The 27647-nt window shown below is 43.2% G+C and overlaps 2 protein-coding genes across 3 annotated transcripts in view; both read left to right on the top strand.

The window, feature by feature from the left end:
- alp3 (alkaline phosphatase 3) overlaps window positions 1–334 on the top strand; it is a 43726-nt gene extending 43392 nt beyond the window's left edge. Inside the window, exon 11 of the mRNA XM_085371491.1 lies at window positions 18–334. Within this exon, the coding sequence (XP_085227617.1) occupies window positions 18–334 (317 nt within the window). The remainder of the gene's footprint in view (window positions 1–17) is intronic.
- Window positions 335–9339: 9005 nt separating this feature from the next.
- Window positions 9340–27320, top strand: fam131ab (family with sequence similarity 131 member Ab). Of its 2 annotated transcripts, XM_085371410.1 has the most exons (6): window positions 9340–9370; window positions 13596–13735; window positions 19438–19531; window positions 19620–19802; window positions 24833–24964; window positions 26662–27320. In XM_085371410.1, the coding sequence occupies exons 1-6, from the start codon at window positions 9340–9342 to the stop codon at window positions 27318–27320; spliced, it is 1239 nt and encodes a 412-aa protein (XP_085227536.1). The 2 variants fall into 2 exon arrangements, with proteins under 2 accessions (XP_085227536.1, XP_085227537.1); XM_085371411.1 differs by lacking the exons at window positions 9340–9370; window positions 13596–13735 and adding an exon at window positions 9969–10004.
- Window positions 27321–27647: the final 327 nt, after the last annotated feature.

Raw genomic sequence — 27647 nt, 5'->3', positions numbered from 1 at the left:
ATCCTTATCTTCTCCAGAATCTAAAGACTACATCCAGCAGGCAGCTGTCCCCGTAGATACAACAACCCACAGTGGAGAGGATGTGGCAGTGCTGGCCCGTGGACCCATGGCCCACCTCTTCCAGGGTGTCAACGAGCAGAACTATATTGCCCATGCCATGGGCTACGCTGCCTGCGTGGGTGCTGACCTAAGGCACTGTGAGGGGCAAACTACACCACCTTTGGTTCACATAACCCTTGAATATAACAAGAACGGGGCCAGAGCAGTTAGTGCCTCAGCAGCTTTGCTCGGTAACTTCCTGAGCGTGCTGTTGGCCATCACAGTCCTCATGTAAGATCATTTTCTTTGCTGATCTGATCTGCAGTCAGAGGTCAGCATCATAAAACAGTGCGAATGGGTTCAGTGATTTGCTCAAGGACACTTCAACACGGATGTGCACTAGTGTGGTTTCTTGCACCAGGGTTATCTTGCAGCCTGCAAAGGGTTGTGATCGGACAGAGTGAATCAAGTCACAGAAATCATTAACTGACATGAGGACTGTCACTCCCGCAGTGACTGTAAAGAATTATTATGAAATGTAAGCTCATCAAGCGTCTGCACTGGCAGTCTGTTGAATCCCTGGGCTATACCAATAAAGCAGTCCTTTCCTAGACAGTTGGCTGAGAGTTTATTGATATAAATTATTTAAACATACCAATGATCTCATTTGTTGACATTTTTGGCTTTATCAGAATGACAAATCTTCATTATCTGACCTTGTTTCCACAGTAAAACAAAGAAAAACAATCCCTCTGCCACATTTACATACACACGAGTGAAAGCTTTAAGAACAAAGTGAACAAAGCTGATATTTTTTGCATTATATTTCACATTTTTAAACGTGCTACGGATCATAACAGGCAGCATAATTAAAGAAACAAGTCTACATTTTGGCAAAATGTGCTAAATGGCATCCTTGATAAAGGAGTCAGATGAATTTGTGTAGAGGCTAAAACAAAACAAACAAACAACAAAAACAAACACATTACTGAAACTAGCCTTGCTATCAGCCTTAGTGCTAAGCTAATGAAATCTTCTGCTGACTTTAGCTTCTCTCATCTAATTCTTGGCTGAAAGAGGAAACACGTATATCTATTAAAAATATGAAACTGTTCCTTTCACCTAAGTTCATATTTGTGACAAATGATCCATAGATGTATTTACTGAAACCTCGAAATAAAATGGTTATTTTGCACTTTGCAAGCACTTTCTGTGAAATAAAAAATGGACCGTGATGTTACTCATTGTTGAGTGAGCTTCTGTCTAACTAACATGAATTTGGGTTTGATGAGCGACAGTGGAGTGGACAGGTGGAGCTATCTAAGAAATCTAGGAACGCTGCATGCTCATATAGTAGCAATTTGCCAGTAGTGATTCTCTTTTTAGCTCTTTCGGCTCCGAACCGGCTCTTCAGGTTGTTTTGTTGCTTTAATGAATTTATTATTAACAATAATATAAAATTATGCACAAAATGAATTACTAATGTAAAAGAAAGTGGTTTTATTTATCTATGTTTATATATAAATATATACAGTGGCCCCTAGAGACAAAACACATACAAACTCCAAAGCACATTTCTAGCGTTAACTGAACTTCCAAAACAGAGCTACTTAAATTACACACCAAATCTGGTCATTGGTACTTCCTGGCTTGTGTAGCCACTAGGTAACAAAAGCTCAACACTGCGCCTAGCATCCTGGAGCACTTCTGTTGTGTTTTGTACGTGCTTCTGAGTTCATACGTGTTTTGGAGTTTGTAGGTGCTTTGTCTCTAGGGACCACCGTAAATATACTTTTATTTATTCACTCCACATAAAATGTAAAAAATAAATCATATAATACAAAAAACAACTATTTACATTTCAACTATTAACTATTTAAATTTTCAGCTTTTTCATTTTAAACAAATTTAAAGTGAAACAACACAAAACACTGCAAACCACAACACAATTAAATATAAATTAAAATATGAAAACTAAAAGAAGATGCATATTCTCTGTCATATGGTCCTGCATGAATAAACTTTCTGAATCCTTTATCATCTGCAACTGAAAATAGTTGTGGATGATTACTATACCTTTCTAATGTGTGTCTCCCCTCTTCCCAATGCAAAGCACAAGGCTCGCGTGCGGAGTGAAGCAGGAAAAAAGTGCGAGAGAGAGGGTGAGAGAAAGAAAAATAAACCCCACGGCTCTCGTCGTTCACTTCAAAGATTCGGCTCTAAGAGCCGTTTTGTGACCGACACATTTGCCAGTAACAAAGTAGGTCTGCCCTTAAACACACTGTGCTTTATCCTCCTTTTTGACTCAAACTGGGGCCATAAAATTGCATCATACTGTGTTTAACAAGACTTGAAAATAGAAATTGAGATCATAATCCACCTCTTAAGTATTTACTTACCTCATAGAAAAAAAAAGTAAGGGTATTTTGTCAGATTACTAGAATCCAACTCCTGCTTTTAGCAGGAGTTGGACCTGTTGGTTGTTAAATAGAATGCAGGTTTAAGGTACTTTCACATTGGCTTCACTTTTCAGATCAGGAAGCTACATCAATCTTGGAACTGGTGGAACTGGTGAGGAAAATGTGTCCATTTGTTGAACCTCATATTTAAGAGGAACATTGCGTTTTCCTGAACATGGAAGAGTGATCCAGCTCTTTTTCCTGATGAATGTATTTGAGGGTGCGTGGGATTGTGCGCAACCAGTTTATATGTGTTTTGAGTTGGACAAAGCATTCGACAGTCTATCACGGTATCCCGTGAGGAGTTTGTGATTATGGGGTATTCTCCCTGTTATTATGGGCTATCTGGTCACTGTACGTTAGTGCGAGCTGTTATGAATAGGAAGGCTCCTGAATGCCTTGGGTGTTTCAGACATGTCCAGTTAGAAGGAGCAGACCTAGGAGATAATGTTTCTGGTCTGTTCCTGTTTCTGGCTTTGAACAGCTCAGTATCCCCAATGAATAGCTTTTATTTGCTAACTTCATACAAGTCCTGTTTACTGCACTTTTGAAAAACACATTGTTTGATGAAAACACATCAAACTATTTTCATAATGCTTCTCAAGCATCTTGGAGAACTGCATCAGTGTCATCTGTCTTTTCATCTAGTCCCACACCGGCTCTGTGATATTGTGATCCGGTGTTCTGAGAAACCATCCTACTCTGACAAAACGTCCTACCCGTATTATAATTTGACGGTGACTTGCGATTAAACCTAACCCTACACCTAACCATAACCATAACCTTAAGAAGTATTCCGGATGGGTGAGAGAAAAAGTAGTTAATTTGGCCTTGGTGTTGTGCGCATGTGCAGAAACATTGGGTAGGATGTTTTTCCAGGTAGGATGGATTCCCAGAACACCGGGCTTTGTTGTTAAGTGTTTTAAGGTTTCTTGTCCTTCCTGTGGGTGGAGATAGTTTTTTGTATTGCTTGGCTGCTGTAGAGTCACAAAATTATTTGAAGACCACAAAGATGTCTATCTTGGTGGTACTGGATATGAATTTAAACATAAGATAATTACTTAGCGCTGTATATTCTTATATGTCTTCATATTTACCCATTAAGTCACCAAAGAATCCTGTTACTGTATAGGCCTATTATTCCAGTTCATAACTAATTTTATAACCAGTTAGGAGACAAGTCTGAAAATGCCTCCTTCTTCCTTTGATCCTCTCTAACATCCGCAGTGCTAATTGAGGTTTGAGGTGGGTTGGTTTGATGACATTACTACAGCGGTCCATTAATATTGCAAAATATGTAAAGATCACCTATTTTTATCCTTGGGAGACAGATTGCAGTAATTATTTTGGACATCTGTTGGGGTTAGGAGTTTGTGAAACCTGATTTTGACTCTCCCTGTACTCATTTAGACTGGCCTGAGGCCATCATCATTGTTTTAGATGACGGGCCTGCTCTCATCTTTTCCACACGTTCATTAAAGTCATTTGCAGATCATATGGTGGAGAGAAGCTCAACAGCTTGAGAGGCGATGCAAGACGAAGCGTTTTGTCTTTTGTCTGGAAGTGAGGTTTATTAATGAGTAGAAAGGACATGGCAAACAGGGACAATATCTCCTTTTGCAACATACATTCTCTGATATCATATGTAATGATTAATGTGTGCCAATACTCTATATAAACATTAGATGTGATGAAAATTTAGACTTATTTAATGGTTTGGCTCTGATTTGTACCCATTATTCCTTCTGCACACATACACTCACCATTGATTTTGTTAGGTACACCTAACAAATACATTTAGGGGGGTTTGTGGGTTAATTGGTGATTCTAAATTGCCCATAGGTGTGAATGTTGTCTCTATGTTTTAGCCCTGTGACAGGCTGGCAGCTTGTCCAGGGTGTACCCTGGCTCTCATCTATGGTAGCAGGGATAGGCTCCAGCAAAAAATTGATTTAAGTGACTCTGAACGTGCTGTGGTTGACCTAAAAACACGAAAGCATGGATCCATTGTGCCTTATAACAAAGGTTCATGCTGTTTCTGATATTTTTGGCTGCAAAGCAGCATGAAGCTACACAGCATCAAACCTAAAATTATAGTTTGGTACCTAATTTAAACTGGTTCTGGTGACCTGTCCAAGATGTACCCTGCTGGTCATCCTGTGACCGCTGGAACAGGCTCCAGCACCAGCACTTTCTGCTGTTCTTTATCCCACTTTCATAGCAGGAAAACCAAGAAAACTTCATCCAGCATTGATATTCAACTGACATATGAGTGTGTCCCTATCTTCAGCATGTACTCACATTGAGATTTGCAGTTTATATCTTAAGAATAAACCCATGTACACAAACATACACAACACAAAACAAACATATAAAGTCTAAGGACAAGGGGCAGACAGAATTTCTTTATGGACAGAATTTCTAGGCGTGACAGATGGATTGGTGTTGCGGGTGCAGTTATGTGGACGCTGCACCGGTCTGCTGTGGTGAAGAGAGAGCTGAGTGCAAAAAAAAAGCTCTCGATTTACCGGTCAGTCTACATCCCTACCCTCACCCATGGTCACGAGCTGACACGGTTGCCTCCTGGGCACCTCCTGGGTGAGATGTTCCGGGTATGTCCCACCAGGAGGAGGCCCCAGGGCAGACCCAGGACAAGTTGGAGAGATAATATCTCTCGGCTGGCCTGGGAAAGCCTTGGTGTTCCCCCAGACAAGCTGGAGGAGGTGGCTGGGGGTCTGGGCTTATCTGCTTAGGCTGCTGCCCCCATGACCTGGATAAGCAAAAGAAGATGGATGGATAGATGGATGGATGGATGGATGGATGGATGGATGGATGGATGGATGGATGGATGGACAGGCAGAGAAACATATAATGCACAAACAATCATTATGATATATTTTCAGAATTAGAAGCTGTGCAAGTGTGATTGCAGAAACATTCAGATAACACTTTATGTAATCAGATTACATAAAGGGATTATGTAATCAGAAGATGGGACTTCATAAGTTTTTGGCTTGTTCAACTGGTAAGCAACACAGAATGTGAAAACCTGTGTTTTTCTAAGACCTATGTTACAGTAAGCTGTGGTCTGACGCTGCACTGTATTTAAATGTAAGCAGAGAACAGAGATAACCTGGCTGTTTGTGGTGGTGACAGCAAAAAGAAAAAGTTGTTATACTGCTGCTCCCTGCTCTTTGTTAAGGAGGACCACTCCACCTTTTCACATTAAGGGACATCACGTGTGATGAAACTGTGCACTGGAATATACAACAAGACGCTTTAAGGTGGTGGCAGAAGAATGCATATGAACAATATCACCATAATCAATAGAACACAACATAATCAAAGATCCTCTGTTTCTCCAGAGCTTAGTGGTTCTCATATAAAGCCCCCAGTAGGGGATGGGACAGCTTGAGACAGCAGCAACAAGAACCTGGGACATAAGAACTGTCTCTTGGTCATTTCTCTGCTTTTCATTTAATCAGCCAGGCAGCTCTACAAAGCTCTACAATGCCGTCTCGTCCTCATTTTACTGCATGAGACTAAATCTGCTGAGCTTTTTTATCAAGATCTCCTTCTTATCTGCAGCCCCAAGAGCCTGAAGCTGGCAGAAAGCTTCTGTTTCATCACTCGCCTTGTGTTCTGCGTGCTGTCGTGGGCTCTCTGAAGAAAAGGACGGCTACATTTTTCTTCAGCTGAGGGGGCTGCTCTCTCTAAACAGGCATTCTCTGTCTGATCACAGCACAAACGATCACTTCTTTTAACAGAATGGATATCCTGTTCACGCCCTAGTTTTTCCCCCTTTTTTAAAGGTGGAATGCGCTTGATCATCCAGATCATTTTGATCAAAGAGGGAAACGTGACGATTGCAATAGCCTGCAAAAAAACTGTAAAATCTCCAACTTCTTAGTGACATTTTGCCACTTCTATCACAGATGTCTAAACAACAGGTATTAAAACAACAATAAATGTGATTGGAATGCCTGTTTTTCTTTACTCTGAATCTTCATTTTTATATCTAAAATGTGTCAAGTTGTGTTTTCACATGCTTCAATGAAAAGAGCAGCCTTGTCTGTACAACACTTTGTCCATTTTAATCAGTTTAAACATCTCTAACACATGCTTGCATTTATTCCTTGCATGTTTCCTAACTGTTTAACTTTTCTGATACTAGTTCTCATACGAAAAGGAGACACGCAAGCTGTTCAGGACTGCTCTGCAGTCACACATACTGTACTGCGCAACAGGCTCTCACCGCACTCCTACAGCTCCCACAGCTGCCTGTGTACCAGCCGTCCTTTCGGTGGCGCTAGAGCACTAGCTACAGTAGGCACAGGGCCCATCACACTGTATGGATTTGCCGCAACTTTTTCGGTGTGTGTTATGAGATGAGGGCTGCACTGCGGGGAGAGTGGGTGCAGAAGATTGCAGTCTTCTGCGGTTCAAACTGTAAAAAATAACACAACACGAGAAGACTGTGCACGTGCAGAAAGAAAGGCAAAAAAGAAAAAGGAAAAAAAGGCCCGTGTGACTAATGGCGGTCCTCCCACGGTTTGACTCTGTGATGAGTAAAGTGACACATGCCGCACATGTTAAGGCATCATGCTTTGATGTTTCTCATTCACTTTCTTTGTGTTTACTGTATAACAAGTTGGTCATTTTTAGCCATGATGTTCTCATGATGACACCGAGCCATTCACTCATGTGTCCGTCGCGCCTTTTTAGGCACACAGCTCATATTGGACATGCTCCCGTGGGATCTGTGTGAAGCATACAGTCAGGCTGTATTCCTGCACAGCTCCAACTGAGTGACAAAGTAAATGTCTCAGCGACTTTTCCTAAAGCTGTCGGAGTTCCACATGTTCCAGACACAGAGAACTAACATTTCCTTCATGCCTGCATATGAGGGGCAGGGTTGCAGGTAAAGCCGGAGCTCGAGGTGTCCAGTGGCTGATCCATAATATGTATCATGTATCCATCATAGATATTTTACTTACATTTTTTTTGGCAGAATGAGGAGTATTTACACTTGAAATCAGTCTGCATTTTGCTCCATAGTTTAATTGTGTGGTCTGTGACCACCTTATGCTTCCTAATCCATGCTCATGGAGAGATGAGATCCAGCCACCATTGAAATAACCAATAATTAAAATAACTACTTTTATTTTCAACCAGGTCCAAGTTTCTTTGTTTATGTATTTAGTTTTTATTTAGGCATTTATTCCTGATTCAATTTCCTGATTTCCCATGTGCCCCTATTTGACAAAATAACTGGAAAGGAGTGCTGATTTACAGGATACATTTATGTAGTTTATAGATAATAGCCTTTAAGTTACCTTCATGTAAAAAATAAATAAATAAAGGATCCAGTGGATAATATCTCTACATGACGTTCTTCGTGGCGTTTTTTCGGGGGGGATGGATAGAAAACGAATTTCAAAGAGCTCCATGATGGAGCTGTTCCTCCATATGAGGTAACAGGCGCAGTGTGGAGGTAGAGCGGCCTCGTGGGTCAGCAGCTCTGGGTCTATGTTTAGAGTCCTGGTGGGCGTTAAGAGAAAATTGGAAGGGAAGATGCTTGAGCGCCAACCTGCTCGCTTGGAGACAGGTTTGGGTCGCTTACAAATAGGTCACAACATGCCTTTCTCCTGCTCTAGTCACTCTCTCTGCCCATGCACGATTCTATAACGGGTAACTGGGATTGAGGATGCAAGAGCACAAATGTCAGGCTTTTTTCTTTCTTTGACATCTTGCCTATATTTGGATGCGTGAAGCTGGAGGTCACAGAGAGCCTGCAGCTGGACCACTGCGCGCTGTGCGTATAGGAAAGTGGGTCTGATGTTCGGAAACGTTGTCCATTTGCTTGCATGCTTTTTTTTTTTTTAAATAGCTACTGTTATTGGACGTTTGCATTGCTACACCAACATGCAGTCTGTGGTCATACAGACCCAACGCGACCTTTCCAACCCCACGACTGTCGGTGGAAAAGTGGGTTTTTGTCGCTCTCGTAACATCACAACCTGCGCCAGGCTTCACACTGTGCGCGTTCCCTATTTAGACCTGATGACATATGCAACACGTTCCAGATTTGCCATCGTGCTTCTTCCACAGACGACGAGACATGAAATCCTCATCTGACACCTTCCTCCTCCTGTGTGCGCGCTGCTAACTCCTCCCTCTCTTCCTCCCTCATGTTGGCTGGCATGTAAGGTGACACCAGCCAATCACGTCTCATTCCGCTTCTACTTCGAAGGCGGAAACTCAGATTTGGCCGTATATAAGCGGCCGAGCGTGGGATTTTTCTATCAATGTGTGTGCCTCCCAAGGTTCGTTCTGTGACGCGCGGGAATCTGTTTTGACAGCGTGGCGTGGCAGTGACCGAGCCGAGAGAACTCGACCCTCACAGCTGCCGGGCTGGGACTGAAACCCATGCCGCTGCCCCCAGACAGAGCGCTGTCCGCCCTCTGTGGTGCTGAACCTCAGGACCCGACCCTGCGACAGGTGACGTAGAGCTCGTCTAAGAGACTCAAGTGATAAAGAAGAAGAAGAAGAAGAAGGAAAAGAAGAAAGCAACAGCAAAGCTGCACAAAGACTTTATGTGTGTGGATTTGAAGCAGGTTAAAAACAGAAGAAAGTGAAAGCAGGGAGAGGAAGTGATGGCCGGACTCCCCCCCGCCCTCGGCGTCGCTGCAGCGGTGTGAGCACAGCAGTGCGCTGCCGCCTCGTACCGGAACCCAGCGGAGCCTCCGAAGGAGGAGAGTCAGAGATAAGTGAGGTACGCTCCGCGACTGTTAGGGGGGAACACATGTAATAGCTTGCGGTTCTACATGAAGCTGCAAATATGGGCTGTATCAGCTCCAAAGCGCCAGTTGGTAAGAAAGATTTTGAATTTGCTTTCATTCAAAAAACAAAGAAAGAGAAAAAGAAAGCACGCTGAATGAAGCCTGCTTATTATTTTTATTTGTTTTTTCTTACGCTTATGTTTTTGCTGCAGCCTCTCGCAGGTACAGAGCGAATTTCCGACCGGTGCGGTGCTTGTATACGCACAGCATGCTGTGCCCGAGTCGCGGAGGCATATAATATTGCTGCTGAGTCATATGCACGCCAGTAAAGGAGCTTCAGTGTGCACACAGAGCGCTTTACATGGCTGGAATTTCAACTCTATCAGAGGTTAATGGCGCGTGTGAGCGCAGGACTGCGTTTCTGTGTGTGTGTGTGTGTGTGTGTGTGTGTGTGTGTGTGTGTGTGTGTGTGTGTGTGTGTGTGTGTGTTTTGGATGGGGGGTGGGGGGCTAGAATCTGCAGCCTAAACATCGCGATGCTACGAGAGTTGCAAGAAGCTTTTGGGTGAGCACGCCAGTCAGAGATAGAGAAGACAAGCAGAGGTGCTCTTGACACCATCGAGGAAGAAACGGCGTTTCTTTTTAATTTAACTTTAATTTCCTCTGATCCAAAGTCTCATCTGGACAAGATGGTTCTGACCGCGCTGAGCCAGTTCAGTTGTAAGGTAGGATGGCTTTTCTTTTCTCTTGAATACATGCGATCGCACACGCCACCTTGAAGAAAAATTCTTGATTTAAAAGGCAGCTTGTTTACTGGAATCAGGGTGATTTTCTTCTTGGTATTAAAGTCAAAATTTCTCTCTAAAGAAAGAAAGGAACTCAGGATCAGTCCATCTTGGGGCACATATGCAGCGGCGGGTCATTTGCTTGTTGCCAAGAAACAAGCTCCCTGTTTCCTCCACATCTATTCTGCTCTCACGCTTGTTTACACCTTTGCCGCAAGTGTCTCCCATCCGCTCGCCTGGCGGCTAAATGCTGCCCAGGGCCCCCCGGTTCTCTGTGCCCCCGACCTCTGATGCCCTCCAGCCCGCCACCACCTTTGTGTATTTATCCAACTGGGTTTCCCACTCTGTAGCCATTAATTTAAATCCGAACCCACCACCTATCCAACCATCGATTCTTGATCGATCTCGATTCTCCACACGTAAACAGACGCGGTGGTTGTTTTTCCTCCTCGTGATTCAGATGTTACAAAAAGCCGTTTAAACCCCGCTTTCTTTCATCTGCTGCACTCAGATGATTAGCAGTGGAAATGGTCACCCCCCCCCCGTCATTTGATGTCCCCTTGTCTACTTGTCGCGGAGTGCGTACTGACATGACATGCCCCCCCTCCCCGACCCCTCTCCGGTCCCATTACCCCTCACACAGGTCTGCCGCCTACGTGCACACGGTGTTCCCGCACATCCAGCAAAGAGTGCAGCTAAGGCAGCAGCCACCTGTTTGCCTCTCACATCTCACATTCACACTGTGGATAAACGTGTGTGACATCACACCGGTCTTGACCTAATTGTGTTGATGGGCTCATAAGTCTGTCAGAGAGCCCGAAGACACCAGAGAGGCGAAGAGAAAGAGAGGGAAAGATGCACGGTCGAGGTCTCTCTTTCTACAGTTTCCACGACAACGGAAAGTACGGTGGAAGAGAGGGAGAGAGAGAAGGAGAAGGAAGGAGACCGAGTGCGAGCAGAGACCTAGGAGCACAATTAACAGATAAATACAAATAAAAGCCGAGACTGCAGCGCTCGTTTGCTGTGACGGGGGAGAGGAGACACTGATTGAGGCTGCCTTTTAGATAGATCACAGTCAAGGGAAGAAGATTAATTAAGATTAAAAAAGAGCAAATTAGGCCCACGCGGAGGAGAACGGTGAGCCCCCCTCATAAGAAATGCGCCACATGTTTTTAGTCTTATTCTTCACCCTAACCTACACCACCTGTGCTCTTTCCTTTCATTCAGACCCCAGTCCCATCCACCTTACCCGCAGTCATGGCCGTGCTCCAAACGTGAGCTTCTAAAGGCCGAAATGCTCTTAATCTTCCAGTGCCCACTTCACGGAAGCACTGAGAGGACTAATGCTTCCAGTGGTGGAATGTAACGTGGTACAGTCACGTACAGTGTTAATGTGAGTTACATGTATTTATATGTTAGTCTGTTTACATCATTAATTTAAAGCTTTAGTTACTTTATTATCTGTGGTATTTTAAAACTCTAATAGAAATCTACTGATACCTGAGGCTGTATTGTTAGAGAAAAGGCTGTCTCGCAGTATAAATGTAAGGTAAGAAGTGCGCATGGGCTTTAAGTGGTCCAAAAACTTTAGACCGTAAACGTCCTTATCACCAGTGTCTGTGGATCTGTTTTTTCTTCCATGCATTTCTGATCCACAGCCACGACTTAAACCGCAGCCTTGATCTGACACGCGCGACGTGCCCAATGCAAGCTTGAAAGCAAAACGCATTTGTGAGTGTCTGTGCAATGTCGCTCAAACCAACCGTGCGGGTTTAAAGGCCAGCAAAGCTGATCAACAAACATCTCAGCGTGCGGGGCTCGGTTTCAGGCGCCGAGCGGCTTTCCGGTGATTCGTTGCTGTCATGTGTATGTCAAATGCAAAAGAGTGAGGGTGCACAGCTTTCCACGCAGGCTCAAATGACCGTCTGGAACTCAATTGAAAACTACACAGAACACACGCACGTGCGCATCTTCCACTCCTCTGAACAATACTCGCATCGACTAAAGATGGCCTAGATTCAGCGATACAATACACCCCCACCCTCCTCCCCCCGATCGGGCATCCGATCTCATCACACCCAATTAAACAGCGCATATTGAATTCAGCAGGTGGGCAACATGAGCTCGGGGCGCTAAACTGCTGAAGTCTGGTGACTGATATCGGATTCAATATTTGAGATGGGCGCTGGCGACTAATCGAGCGAGTTGTTCTTTTCACGGGCAGTAACTAGAAACGCCTCCCCTGCAGCGAAGGGTCGGAAAGATGAGCTGGGCACTGACATTTAAAGGCCCGCCTCCTAATCGCGTTTGTGCAGAACTGATTTGGAGAGATTGGAGTGGGCTGGGGGCGTGCACGTGGACGCAGACGCTGAGCGATGCAAAGTTGGGGGGAGCTGTCCTGGTGCTGAAATGTTCCGCAGCGCCGCGTGCACACGAGCACCTTTGGTCCTACATGCCCCCCCCCCCCCCCCCCCCCCCATACACACACTCTCTGTCTGTGAGGTCACGGAGAGGGGAAGATGATGGAAAGGTTAAACGCGCCCAATCAAGCGGACAGTCACGTGTCTGCGGGCGGTTCCGTGACGTTTGCAACCAGAAGGTTGCTTGGTGACATTTGCCCTTCACGTAGTCGGAGCCTTGCCTCTGTTTGTTCGTGACGTAGCCGGCTGACGTAAAAAAAATATGTTTTAAAAGCGAAACAAAACAAACGAGAAGACACGCTCCTTGGTTCCTGCTTTTTTAGTTTTTAATTTGATCAATTTCATTTTTTATGTTCTCTGCTTCAGTTCATCCGAAAAAGTAGACCCGACTTTATGAAACATCTAACAGGCCCGAGCTGCCGCCAGAACCGTACGTGTGCATGGCATAGCATGGCTTTAAGTGCATGGAAATGTATGCACCGCCCGCCTCTTGTTATCTTACTATAGCCTCAGAATGCGCTGCAATAAAGAAGCCCAACACTTGTATACATTACATAAGGAGGAAAGCACTTACAGTAAATACGCCTTTAAGGCCTCAATTTAAATTTGTACTATTTAACATTCGGGTTTATTGTTATTACTTTTTAAAACTGGTCGTTATTTCAATTTTATTTTATTGTATTTACTGCAGCGTGTTTAGGAATTTGGTAGTTAAAGGGAAATTCGGTGTTTAAATTTTTTTCCGATAAAACAAACAAAAGCAAAGTTAGTGAGACGCGAACACCACATTACCTTATACGGTCATCACCCCTGAGCGCCCGACCTGTGGTCCCTCTGGAGGCATGACGTTGGCATGGTGACTGAAACTTTGAAACACACAAGGTTAGCTTAAGCCTTAAAACTCCAGTGCACTAAGAAGACAAAAAAAGCACGTTACGAATCATTAATTACACTTTATTGCCACGTTACTGTGGCCTTTGTCATAGTGTCACATTTTTGCTTATTATTTATGTCGCTATTCAACGCTTTACGGAGCAAGAATGCGGCGTGGAGTTGTTTTCTGACATGTTCATTTGATATAATCCTCACGTGGCTCTCTTCCTCCTGACAGTGGCGGTTGACGGTTCGTTGCGCGTGGACTGGAGCGCGGCAAGCTCCCTGTCTGACCTAGCGCTCCTGGGGAGCACGCGGACCTCCTTGGCGCGCAGGCTGATACTGACAGCACCTTTGGGCGCACTGGACTTCAGCGAGGTGCCCTTAATTCTCTCTTTATCATAGAAAAAAAAAGTTTTTTGTGACATAACGACCCCGTGCAGTGTCTTCTGTTGGATAGCTCGGCTAGAGTTCACGTTAGACATTTAAACACAGTTCTGAGTGCTTTCTAATGGGCACTAATGGCGATTCAAATGAAGACAATGTCACATTAAATGTAGTAGCAGCAGGGTGCAGCGCCGTTTAAAGAGACCAGGCCTACTCTACAAAATGGACATGTAGCCTATGTGTTTAATTAGATTCAAAAGCTTTTATCGGCACCTTAATTTCTTTTGGAAAGTGGTTCTGCATTGACAATAATAAGATTATTATAGACCATTTTCACAGGTGTAAGAAACAATGGCTCAAGTCTGCCAGTGAATCATAACAGTGAACTAGTGTGCACAGAAGCAGGATCTCACCCTAATTTGTCCAAATATCCACAGTATTGATACCAGTACTGGCATTGGTATCAGACTGATACTAACAAAGTAGGACTGAAATGGAAAAATATACCTCAGACGTGCACTGTATCTTTTTGTGTTTACTGTCATTTCGCCTATATTACATTTAAACAACCCCAAAGGGCTGTAGAGATGGCACATTACTCTCCAGGTCTCCAAAAATCCAGTTTCAAAATACACTGAAAGCTGAAAGTTGTCTTGTTAATTTATTATTATGGAAAGTAATCACAATCACAGTGATTTAGCGGTCGTTAAAATGTGTTCGGAATTTGCAAATTAATGATGATTCATCTCATAAATAATGTCACACTGTTCCCCCTATATATGCTGCTTTCATAAACTAAAGCTATCAGTATCAGTGTTGCTATCAGCAGTACTGGTCCTGTATTTACTTTGGATGTAGTCATGCAAGATGTAGCGGTGGTATATTTGACATTAAGTATTTCAGTAATCTCCTCTCTTCTCGCGCTGATTTGTTATTTCTGTTCTAACAGGCAGTCATGTTATCTGATGCAGATTGTTAACAGGGTGAAAGGGCAGGCTGCTGCAAAAGTTCACGTGTTATTCTTTTATCTTCTGCCTTAAAAGGCTCACCTCTGGCAGCACAATTGTGGCTGAACACGTATGGTCTGGGCCACGTTTTAAGTAAACTGGTGGATTATAACCTGCAGAAGCAACTATCAGATATGGCTGCATCTCCCCACATGAAGCGGAAAATGATTTCCTCAACCTTTCCTGCTCTGATAATTACCTTATTAATCAAGCCACCCAAGTCTGTAATGTGCATTTCAACCTGGGCTTCTTTTCTCCTTTTTAGCTGTTGCTGATACTAACCAGCTGGTTTTCAACTGATTTTACAAGCCATTCAGGGTAATTAGTGGCTACTTCTTTCAAATTAGGAATTTTAAATGAAATCTCAGTGACGTGCAAGGTCCCTCACTCTGCACACGAGAGCTAGTACACTGAGAGCGCTGTTGCTCCGCATATGCCCAACTGGAGCATCTGCCTGGATGTTCATTCGAATTCCCAAGCCAAGATGAACACATTTGCACATTTTAATCTGTATTTCTGATCTGACAATTGAAAATACAGGTGGACTCAAGGCTTGACATGCTCTCTCGCAGAACTAAAAAGCCTTGGGGGATGCCCTTGTGTGGCAGGCATATATTTTAAAAAAAGGAGGTAAGTGGAATTTGGGTGAGTCCAGCGGCTCTCTCTGAGAAGTTTTGCAAATATCATCTTGAATGTGAATCTACTAATCTATGTGACCCCGATGCTTTGACCTATTTAAAAGATTCCTATAAGGAACGAAGAAGGGGTTCAGCTACAGCAAGCTACTTAATGCAACAGCAGTGAGAGTTAGCAGGCTCATAATTGGCTGAGAGATGACAAGAGTGATGATGAATCCACCTTGCCCAGTTTTGTCAGTGGATACCATCTGGGTGTGAATAAGATGTGTCGCATAGAGCCAGCCAGGCACTGATTAGCGGCATCTAAGTGATCCATTACGAAATGCAGCCTCTCGCTCTTCATGGGCAGGCCTGATATTGAACATTGGAGACTGTGAGAGACAGCTTGGCTGGACTGCTGAGCTCAACACATCTATATTACAGAGGAAGTGCTCTAATGCTTCACATTTAACGGACCCTGCTTCAGCATCCTACATTTCTATTTAATGCTACAGCGTCTACTGTAAAAAGAAAGCAGGACGCCAAGTGTGAGAGTCTCTAATCTGGCTGTCGGTTGGTGTTCTGAGTGTGTGACATCATTGGTGAATCACGCACGCAGACACGCCGGGAGGAATTGTTCCACGGTGACTGGTTGCCATAGAAATGTTCCCATTGTGGAGAAGTTAACAGACAGAGAGAGGGTGAGAAAAGAGGAAGACGGTAGAAATGTGGCGTGTCAAAATATTCAGGTTCTTTTCCACAAGTGGAAGCAGAAGCCACAGCGCTCTGTTCCACTAACAGCTCTGAGGGCTTGAATTCTCAACTTTTTTTTGTCATGTATGGGTGGCAGAAGAAGGGGTTGACATTTGGTAAACAAGAACAGGGTAATTGACTCAGTTGGCCAGTACAATGGTACAAGTTAGATTTCTGCTGTGACGTGACCTCAATTAGCCCATAAAACAGAAGCTATGGCTGTAAAATGCTTCTCTGCCAGGCTTATTGGAAAACCTGGGGCATTGTCTTATGTTATTCTGTGGCTGTGTCACTGCAGACCAGTGAAACAGGTAAGCCTAATAATCCACTTTAGGTTCTTAATCACAGGTACAATAGCAAATGCAGCACATTCCAGTGTTTCCCCACAGATTTAGATTCTATTTGTGGTGAATAAACAATACCATTTGTAAGGCTCTCCTCTGCAAAAAATTGAATTCCCAAGTATTTTGTGACAGATAATGGGTTCAATTCCACCATCTTGTACTGCAGCTGTCAGCGGTAGCCCTAGTTCTGCCCTGTGAACCACTTTTAGACCTGCTGCAGGTTCTGGTAAGAGTGGTCCTCCAGCTCTCAGCACAGGCAAAGAAGAACTCCTTTCACAAACTGCAGTCCAAGATGGTGGAGTTGGAATCCCAGATCCTGACGGAGGAGCTGAAAGATATCCAGGGCCACCGCAATAACAAGCCCAGCAGGACAAGAAGAGCTGGTTTAACAGCAACAGAACTTTCAAAATAAGAGCACAGGATTCTCCACTGGTAAATCAGACAATCACAGATGGCACCATTATTTCAAATAGATTGAAAAAAATTGTGTTAGCAAATGTACTTTGGTGGCAGTTATTCGATATATGTATGGCAACGGCTACTTTTTTTTTAATGGAGTGACAATCTTTGTAAAAAATTTAATAAGAAAAAACTAAATAAAAACAAAGGAATCAAACCTCACAGTATGCTTTTATCTCAGTGTGCAGGCTTTCAGGTGATGCAGTTAAAGAGGCACTGATAATGCAAGTTGCTCTGATGAGTCCGCTGCATTTTTCTCTGTGCTGTCTCCAGGCCACGGCTCACACAGACAGCACTTAACCAATGATTTAAAAGCCAAAGGTGAACCTGAGCAGCCTCTTTGCTGCTGGCAATCAGTAGACCATGAGGTTTTATGGATTCTGATGTGATGTGTGTACGTGCGTATTTGCACTGTTGTTCTTACAGTAGCCAGTACACTGACCTGCAGACATGAAACTTTAAAATGAAGGATTTTGACATTAAAACTCAGTCAGTTGTATTTAAAATATCTGAGGTATATAAATGTGTGCTACGTTGCACTGAATAAAGATTCTGCACAGCAGTCTTGAGCACCCTGTCTGCTCTGAGTACGGTTCATGTCTTCGTGTTCACTCTGCTGTTCAGTGGGGCAGTGGGAGAGCAGGGAGGGAGAGAGTCGGTGGAGGAGCAGAGTCGGCAGTCAGCATGATCATGCTCAAGCAGAGAGCTTGTACCCATGTTTTTCAAAAGCATGTGTTCTTTATCAGAATAAGAAAAAGCGCATCGTGTTGGGGTAGTGATATCCCCCTGAAATCATCATGGAATATTCCACTGAAAAAAAACAAGCTGTGAAATGAAGTTTAGATTCATGAGGCAGGGTTAGACATGAGTTCTTGAGATGGATTTTCTCCAATGATTTATAAAATCCTCCCATGTTAGACTTTCTCAGAGCAGCTGTTTGAAAGCAAATAAGATATTTAGCTGTGGGTCGTTTCTGATTTCCAATTTAAGCCCAACATCATATGTTATTCTTGAGCTCCTTGACGCCATGTATCACGTCTCCTCCGGATTATCCTCCCTCCGATCTGTGAGCAGCTCTGCGACACAGGAGGATTAGCACGTCTTGAGTGTGGGATCCCCTCTGCCGTGACAGCGCCCCTCTGACAGATAGTTTTGTTGTTCATTTATTCAGACTGCTGTTTTGTTGCGGTTAAGTGGACTTGACACGACAAGGTCAGGGTGAAGCTCCTGTGTTGAGCTAACTTCATCACCAGTGTTCGTTGCACATCAGATGCACCCTGCATAGACTGGTGACTCACTGCAACAAGGAAGGGAAATATGGCTTTCATAGTAGGTCAAGTAGTCCAGTGCTGTTCCTTTAGATGATTGAAACTAGAGCATCAGACAGCTCCATTGTGAGTCACAGTGGGATTGGAGACAACCTGTACCTGTTGAGATCCTCTTCAGCCTTTTACAAAAGAAATCATCAAATTGCTCAGTCAGCCAAGTGTGTTGACCCATATCAAGTAACAACGTGGGAGCATTAGCTCAGCACGCAGCCCTTGCTGCTGACGTGCTCCCACGTGAGTACAGGTCGTGCTGTAAAAAGTTAGCAGACAAAGGAACTTGTCAACACCCGATACTCCCTCTGTGGTTTGAGTTTACAGAGCAGACAGATTTGACTGAGGACGGGGTGGAGGGAGGAAGGGGACCATCCTTTTGTCTTCAGTCTGGTTCTCTTAATTCTCTATGGGGAAATTACCTGTCTACACACACACACACACACACACACACACACACACACACACACACACACACACACACACACACACATTTAAACAGACAGAATTTTAACTATGTCAAAAAAAATAAAAATCTACCTGACAGAGTTGATGCCACTGGAGGGATTCACTTGGGTAACAGCTGTTTGGAGATAATCTGTAAATAAATATGAGTGAAACACATAGAAATGCTCCATTTCCTCAACCATCTCCGTTCTTGCAGCCACATAGCTAAATCCTCCATTGTATCTTGAGAAGCATCTTCTCAGTTACCTGAACTATTAGTTTGCTAATTAGCCAGCAGGCAAAACCACTAAAGCTAACGTGAGTGCGACCAAGCATCAAGTATTTTTCTGCAACTTCTGTTTCATCCCTTCAACAAACACTATGCTCATCCAGAGTGCTTAAATAGGACATTTAACTTGCTATTGCGTGCTACATAAGTCGGTTAAACATAAGCACAGTCCAGCTTTGGAGTAACTGCTGTACATTATTGATGGTGTGCAGCGTGCAACTCATTAAAACACAGATTAAAGTGTGTAAAGAGAAAATTCTTCAGTTCACAAAGGCTTGTAGTAGTACTCTGTACTCTGAATCCAGGAGTTCCTTCTCTATCAAAAGGCAGCACTGTGTTTTCTCCTGTGACTCATAGCAGGATGTATTCAGAGCTGGCTCACATTCACGCTGAGCTACTGTATGAGTTTTCACTCACTCTTATTTTTTTTTCTTTTCTTTTCTTTTCTGCCGTTTCAGGTGAATGTTGACGACACCATTGAAATGTTACCAAAATCAAGAAGAGCTCTCACTATTCAAGAGATTGCTGCGTTAGCACGATCCTCCCTGCATGGTGAGTGCTGCATGATATCGTACATGGTGAAAACACCTGATCGTTGCGAGGTCATGTTGCAGTCTAATCCTTGATATTTGGCATATAGGTATTTCCCAGGTGGTCAAGGACCATGTGACGAAGCCTACAGCCATGGCACAGGGCAGAGTAGCCCATCTAATAGAGTGGAAAGGCTGGTGCAAGCCTATAGACACTACAGCGGCCCTGGAATCAGACTTCAACTCCTATTCTGACCTCACTGAAGGAGAGCAGGAGGCACGCTTTGCTGCTGGTAAGATTTTGTGTTTCTTATAATGTATTATAAAAAGTTATAGAGAGTGTTTTTTACATAGGCACTGGTAACAAACTGAAACAATGACTTAAGGCAAGAGGGCATATGAAAACGTCATGATGAAGCATTAGTTACACAAGAAACCATAATAAGAGTAAATGTAGGCTAATTTAACAGCAAACTCATGATGACTATATTTACGGCATATCAGTTTTGCATGCTCATGAACTTCAATAAATCACTGCAGGTACAATTTAGCATTAAACAAGACCTGTTCACAGAAACATCAACCCCAATCAGCTGATGGCTGGTTAGTACTCAGATGTCACAGCTATTTAAGCTGCTTCAGCCTACATCCTGTGCAAGCGCTTTTGCAACCCACCTCCACCCCAGCACTTCCATCTAATGCTGTGTCAAACACAACATCGTCACTGTTAGTGTGATCAGGTAAACACGGGGAAAGGCAGGGATAGCTCAGTAGGTAAAGTGGTCGCCCCATGATCGGAAGGTCGGCGGTTCGAATCCACTTAACGGCTACCCTGAGGTACCCCTGAGCAAGGTACCGTCCCTACACACTGCTCCCCGGGCGCCTGCTTAGTGGGCTGCCCACTGCTTCACTGAGTGAATGGGTCAAATGCAGAGAAAAACAAGTAATTTCCCCATGGGGATCAATAAAGTATCCATTATTATTATTATTATTATTAATCTCTTGCCTGAGTTACGTACGTTAATAATATCATTGCGGCACCAATTGCTGATTGCAACACGTGAAGGAAGAGTGGTTTGTGGCTGGATCTCAAACAGGATTAAATCAGCCACACTGTACAGTGGATGTGAGCGGATTGATCTGAAAAACAATAGTATTGATACCAACACAGGTATTGGTGTCAGATCACGACTAGCACGTTAGTATTAATACTTTGCTTCTGTCCTCCAAGTGCAATTTGTAGTTCACTGAAATTGCGTTAAACTGTCACATCTATTTTATTTTATAGCCTATTGCACATTTAAACAACAGACATTGACCCAATGTAAACATTCAAGGTCTCCAAAAAAACTAATTTTCAAAATGCATGATAAAATGACAGGTGTACTTTGTTGTGTACTAATCACAGTAATTGCAGTAAATCACAGTGATTTAGTGGTCATTAAAATGTGTTTAAAATGTGCAAATTAGTGAAGCTTGAGCTCATAAATACTGACACATTGCTCTCCGCTATATAAGCTGCCTTTATAGGTTAAAAGTATTTGTATCTGTATTGGTATTGTCAATGCTGCTCCCATATTTACTTGGTATCAGATGAACAACAAAGAGCTGCAGTACTGCACAGCACTGCTGTATAATGAGACGGGCAATGTGGCGATAAATTCCCTGACTTCCAAAAGTTGAATCAAAACACAAGAGCTTACAGTTTTGTGCACTTTAGCTGTTTGTAATGCAGAGTGAGTTTAGCCCGAGCTGAGATAACTCTAATGACATAACCGCGGTTAAGATGTTATTTTCCTTATGTCAAGTAGGTAAGTAGAGCTTTCCTGGAACAGCCTGATTGTTTTTCCACAGCCAGTCACACCTGCCTTCCTAATTTGAATATTGAGATGTAATCACAAAGCAGGCAAAACTGAGACAACACTCATTAATACCAGGTGTAAATACAAGGAGGCTCAAATGTCATTGGTCAGGTAAGATATCCAGACACTGATCACATGTTAGCATTTGTTGTCTTTAACTCTCCTCCTCCTCTCATGTTCCTCTGAGAGAGAGCGCACTCACCACAGCTCATCTGTCTCCTCTTTCTTTCCCTGACTCACTTCATCTTTGCCTACTCTTTCACTCACTCTTGTCCCCTGTATTTATTCTCTTATCCTATTTGCTGTCCGTTCTTTAAATGTTTCTCCCCCTGACCTCTGTTTCTCTTACCTCTTTTCCATCTTTTTCACCCTGCCCCTCCTGCCCACTCTCCCTCTATTCTTTTGCTCGCTCCCTGCAATGCAGACTCTCAAGGTTAATTTGCACAGTAAGGTTTTGCTCCCGGCTAGTGGCACCGTAACAGAGCGGTTTTCTTCTGTGCCTCCTCTGTTCTGCCTTCTTTTTTTCTGTCCTCTTTAACTGTTTACTCATCCGTCTTGTCTTTGTGATCTCATGGTCTTGTGTACGTGTATTGATGAGGTACCTAAAAGCATTATATCCATACATAAGATCAACACACTATCAGGACTAAACCTGTACTCTTTGTATATTGTACTATTTATATAGTTCAAACAGTACTATATTTGTATAGTATTAGTTGATCCTGGCCAGCTAACTGTAATACATACCAGAGAGTGTTTTTTTTGCTTTGTTTTAAACGGTAGATAACAGCATGTAAACATAAAAGCTTCAAATCATTTCATTCATTTCTTTGTTTCTGTATTACAGTTGGAAGCAGTGGGGGTAGTTGTTGGAGAGATATTACTACACATTGTACTCCTCTTCATCTCAGGGAGCCGCCACTTGTGCTGACTCTCTTTATTTGTTTATCAAGTTTCACCTTGTAGTCTGTTATGGTGCTACTGTGGGTGACTGGAGACACTGTGTGAATGTCAGCAAGTGTGTTAATGCATTAAGCAGGCATGTGCGAATGTGTTAAGTGAGCATTTGGTGGGCTTAGTGCGTATTTGAACTAGTTACTCTAGAACACACTGGTGTTTGTGAATATACTTCTGTGTATGTGTGTAGGAGGCGTGCTGAGAATTGAAAGAGCTGCTGGGGTTGTCCTTTCGATAGACTGACTTCTGCCAGCATGCTCAGACACACACACACACGCACACAGTCATGAATTCTTTGCAGGTAATCCTGCAGAGTATCTCCATACTCACACGTGCCTAGAATATGGTAAATGGTAAATGGCCTGTATTTATATAGCGCCTTACTAGTCCCTAAGGACCCCAAAGCGCTTTACATATCCAGTCATCCACCCATTCACACACACATTCACACACTGGTGATGGCAAGCTACATTGTAGCCACAGCCACCCTGGGGCGCACTGACAGAGGCGAGGCTGCCGGACACTGGCGCCACCGGGCCCTCTGACCACCACCAGTAGGCAACGGGTGAAGTGTCTTGCCCAAGGACACAACGACCGAGACTATCCAAGCCGGGGCTCGAACCAGCAACCTTCCGATTACAAGGCGAACTCCCAACTCTTGAGCCACGATCGCCCCATATATTATCATTGAAGAATGTGTTCATTACAGTGAGTCCAGACCAGTTTCTGTTGCCAGCACTGTAGCTGCATGGCCAGATTTATATTACGCCAACGAGGTGAAGTTACATTATGAAAGGTTATGCTATGTCAGGTTACGCTATACTATACTATGTACGCTATGCTCTATGCTATTATTCTTTGTTATGCTATATTCCGTTATGTTATGCTTTATCACGCTACACATTGCACGTTATGCTATGCTATGCTACGCTATACTATGTTATTTTACACTATGCTATTGTTCCTTGTTACGTTATGTTACTCTGTGCTACGTTACCCAGTGCTATGCTACGTTGTAAAGTGCTTCACCTATTGTAATGCTACCCTGTGGTACCCTCCATTACACTATTTTGCTACAAATGAATGTAAATTGTAGTTTTTAAACTACATTTAATAATTAATAATTTGTTTTACTTTCCTGTTGTCAATTTACTTTAGCATCTTGAATTATATTCAGATTTTCAAAAGACAAATTATAATTAATTAGATAATTAATAATAAATGTAATTATAACATTTAATAATTCTCATTATGAATAAATAATGAATAATATTTTATATAATTTTGTACTCATTTTCTTTAACTTATTTATAGTTTGTTTTCTTATAGTTCATTTTACTTTATATTTTTGTTTTTAGTTAAACACATATAAGGTATTTTTTACCTTATAGATATTTTGTGAAATACTATTTTTATTGATCTGAACTAAATGTTTACTTTTCTTATTAAAGTTCTTTTATTATTGTAGCTTGTATTTAATGCTTGCTTAAAGGAATTATAAAAAGACTTTGAAAGGACAAGTAAAGAGCAGCCCACACTATTTCTATTGCTGGTACATGTGCCAGTGTTTGTGAGGACGCTCAGGGCCAAGTTACAGTGAAAGATGAATGAGATCATCGATCTTTCTCTGTGGGAGACAACGCACGAATACTGAGCATTGAGCATGGAGAAAGAGAGTCAGAGAGACATGAGGTGATGGAGACGAAGGAGACAGAAATTCTAATAAGAAGAGAGGGGCAGGTATGCACTATGAAAGACAATCGAACAGTAGTCATGAGCAGGCGAGTGGATAGAGTGTTTTATCAAGAAAGACATTTGTAAGAAAGGTATGATGAGAGTGGGCAGAGACATGATGAGGAAAACAGAGAAAGGGCTTTCTGATTGGTCAGCTTCTGATGATGATAACTGGTGACTGGTCACTTGGTTCTTATAGCTTACTGGTTCTGGCACTTGCTGAGTCACATCAACAACAAACTCAAACACACACACACACACACACACACATGTACAGCCGTCTGCCATCATGAGTATGCATTAAATGCATCATGACATGCGTGTCATATTTTCAAATTTTATAAAGAAATGATATCATTGTCATTTCAATAAAAATGTCAGTGCTGATCAATAATGGATCTTTCCTGCTATTATGAGAGGCAAACACATTTAGCCAGTGCTAGACTCTCATCTTTGTGCTTCTTCCAACTCACTGTCTCCTCGGCACTGGAAGGAATGCAACCTGCATAACAACACTGTCACACACTCTGTGACATCTGTTTGAAGTACACGAGCTAAATGGCTGCCGAACAGCATTTACTGCAAAAGGAGAACAGTCTGTGTCCCTTCTTATTCTGCGCCGTGTGCTTTGTTGCTCGGTCAGACCTGCCAATTAAAATCAGCTACATGACGTGGAGGCTCACTGCCTTGCTGCTCCTTCTTGTTACTATGCCAATCATGTCATAGCTTGTGTGCATGTGTAGCTCATGCGTGTCCGTGTGTGTTTGCAGGTGTGGCGGAGCAGTTTGCCATTGCAGAGGCTAAGCTGAGGGCCTGGTCCTCCGTGGATGGCGACGAGTCCAATGATGACTCATATGATGAAGACTACCTGCCTGCGAATGAGCCCACCACACAGAGCACAGGTAAGCACCCACACAGACACTAAATCACTAAATCACATTTACTTCCTTCATATTGTGCCCTTCCTCCCTAATACCCTGTTACACACCCTCTTCCTCACTCCCCCCCTTCATTGTCTCTGTGTCTTTCATTGTCCCAGTGCCCTAGTTTTCATCCTCTCCAGACATTTTTTTTGGTTCCTTGGTGCAATTTGATATCCCTCCTGCATGTTTAATATCATTTCCTTTGCAGCAGAGACAGTGTCTGTGTGAGGATGGTGTGTGAGCAGGTTATAAATACACAGAGTGCATCTGACCAAGGCAGTGTGTACGTGCATGCTCGTGTTCACCACAGCTTTCATCTTGATTACACGGAACCACCAATAACCCGTACTGCAGCTAATAAGGTTCACCTCATTCTTGCATCTATGTCTTCATATGATCATCAATGTTTTCTTACCCCGGGGCAAAGACCATTCAGTGAAGACAGCTCCACATGTGCAAACCTGTTTGTGATATTAATCAGCTCTACATGAAACGTGATCTGAGTTTGTGACACTGTGAAACCGACTTCTTCATTTTACTGTTGCATAGATCCCGACCTCCGCTGCTTCCACAGTGATTCCACTCAAATCACATTTTGTCATCCTTATAATGCCATGTTAGTATTTCTACTAAAAATATTTGCAGGACATTGCATGGCTTTATTTAAAGAGTAACTTTTTAACATTTTTAAACTCTGTGCATTGAGTAGCTTCTAACATGAGAATGCTGGTGTTTTAACTTCCTGTGTCTTTTTAGCAGTAAACTCTGAAACATGAGTTTGTTTAAAAGGCACTCTATGGAGATAAATACATGTTCAGTAAAATGCATGTGTGTTTCGTAACACTTTATAAAAAAAACAATAATTAATAGAGAGTAAATTCATAGTTAATTAAACTTCATTTCATTATTTTTCTACTCTGAGATTATAGTAAAGCTTACTGTGATTGTCATTGAAAAGTTGCAGTGCTTAAATGTATCAAATTATAAACTGTTTTTGGTTGTCTAATACAAAACTGTAACTTGTGTTTTTGAAAGTACTTAAGTTGGCAGGGAGCGTGGCATTTAGAATAAATGACAAGAAAATAAACCTCGGGGCAGCAGTTTATATCCCAATATACCCAGTGCTTAGTTTTAACGTTTTAATTTTATTTATGCATTTATTTGTTACTTTTCTTGCAGTTTATTTAGTTGAAGTGGGCGGATTGAGCCAAATATTGATAGTATCGTTACTAAAGCTGCTACTGGTATTGGATCGATATTAGCACAAACAGATCAATACTTTACTTCTATCCTCTAGTTTCAGTATATAATATAATATAATATAATATAATATAATATAATCATATTATTTATTACATACCCTGAGGACGTAACACCACCGTTATTGCCATTTTAGTGTGTACTCTCAATCTAGAGTTAATGGTATGTCATCATGATATTTTAAAACAAAGAAACACAAAAAATTAAGACACAAATAAAAATTAATGACAAAATGACAAAACTACAATAGCTCCAGAGTGCCTCTAGTGGTAAACGTCTCCATAGGGTTCCTTTAAATGAGGAAAAAAATTGATTTGATTCTGCAGTCAGTCACAAAAACCAACTGAAAATGTTATCTTATCGCTGTTCTTCTTCCTTCAGGACTTCATGCTTACAGTCTGTGTCATTCCCTCTAGATGTGCCATCTTATCCTCCCTACTTGAAGGACCTGATCCACAGTCAGCTTTGCCAACACCTCGGCTTCCGAAGCCCCTGTTGCGAGAGTCGAGGTGGAGGTGTAGAGGGAGGTGGCAGTGGAGAGCCCTCCCCTACGGCAGGCTCTCCTGACACCCTGTGCTCCAGCCTCTGCAGCCTGGATGAGCAGCACCCGCTGCTGCGCGACCTGGGAGGCCACCGCGGCACCCACTCCCACAGCAACGCCGCAGAGCTTGCTGCAAAGATCCTGTCAGCGCTGCATGGACGGGAGGAGCTGCTCCTTGCCCGACTTCAGAGGGTGGGGCAGAGCGGGCCTGGCGGGGGAGACTGTGGCTTCCAAAGCCTGGGAGTGGTAGGGCGGGGCATCAGGCCCTGTGGGGGTCAGGACTCGCCTTGCTACTCAGTGTCTTATTCTGACACGTACCTGTCACCAGGTGAGGATGATGACACCCCCTGCAAGGACTATGACAGCACCGTGTGCCAGGTGGAGGCGGAGCGCAACAGGGTGGAATACCCGCCCGACTACGACCCTCGCAGGAGGGTGTCCGACGTGGCCTCCTCTGGTGTCGTTTCTCTGGATGAGGAGGACGAAGAGGAGGAGGAGGAAGAAGAGAGGGCAGGAGAGCCAAACAACCAGTGACTCCTCTCTTCTCGCCTCAGTGTTGAATCCCTCCACACCCTCCGAAAGACTCCCTCGCCCCCTTCATGGCATCTGAAAAATGTCACCCTCTGAGCATGTTGGGTTTTTTTCTGTCCTTGGACCGATTAAATCATCCGTCTTTGCCTTACTTGCAGCATTTCCTCATAACTGCTTTGTCCTCATCCCACGTCTCCCGTCAGTTTTCCTTTGAAGGCGTCCAAACAATCCTTTTTCTTATCAATGTGAAAGCGGCGAGTGTGCTGGACTTGCTGAAGCAGCCCAGCGACCGACTCGTGGGTATGACGCTCACAGTTTTCGGCTCTGTTC

The sequence above is a fragment of the Diplotaxodon limnothrissa genome, linkage group LG14, assembly GCF_057381915.1.
Source record: "Diplotaxodon limnothrissa isolate DT_005_m linkage group LG14, D_limnothrissa_male_GT1.1, whole genome shotgun sequence".
In the NCBI taxonomy this organism is placed as follows: domain Eukaryota; kingdom Metazoa; phylum Chordata; class Actinopteri; order Cichliformes; family Cichlidae; genus Diplotaxodon; species Diplotaxodon limnothrissa.
The sequence above is the reverse complement of the archived record's forward strand: the minus strand, read 5'-3'. Positions and strand labels throughout refer to the sequence as shown.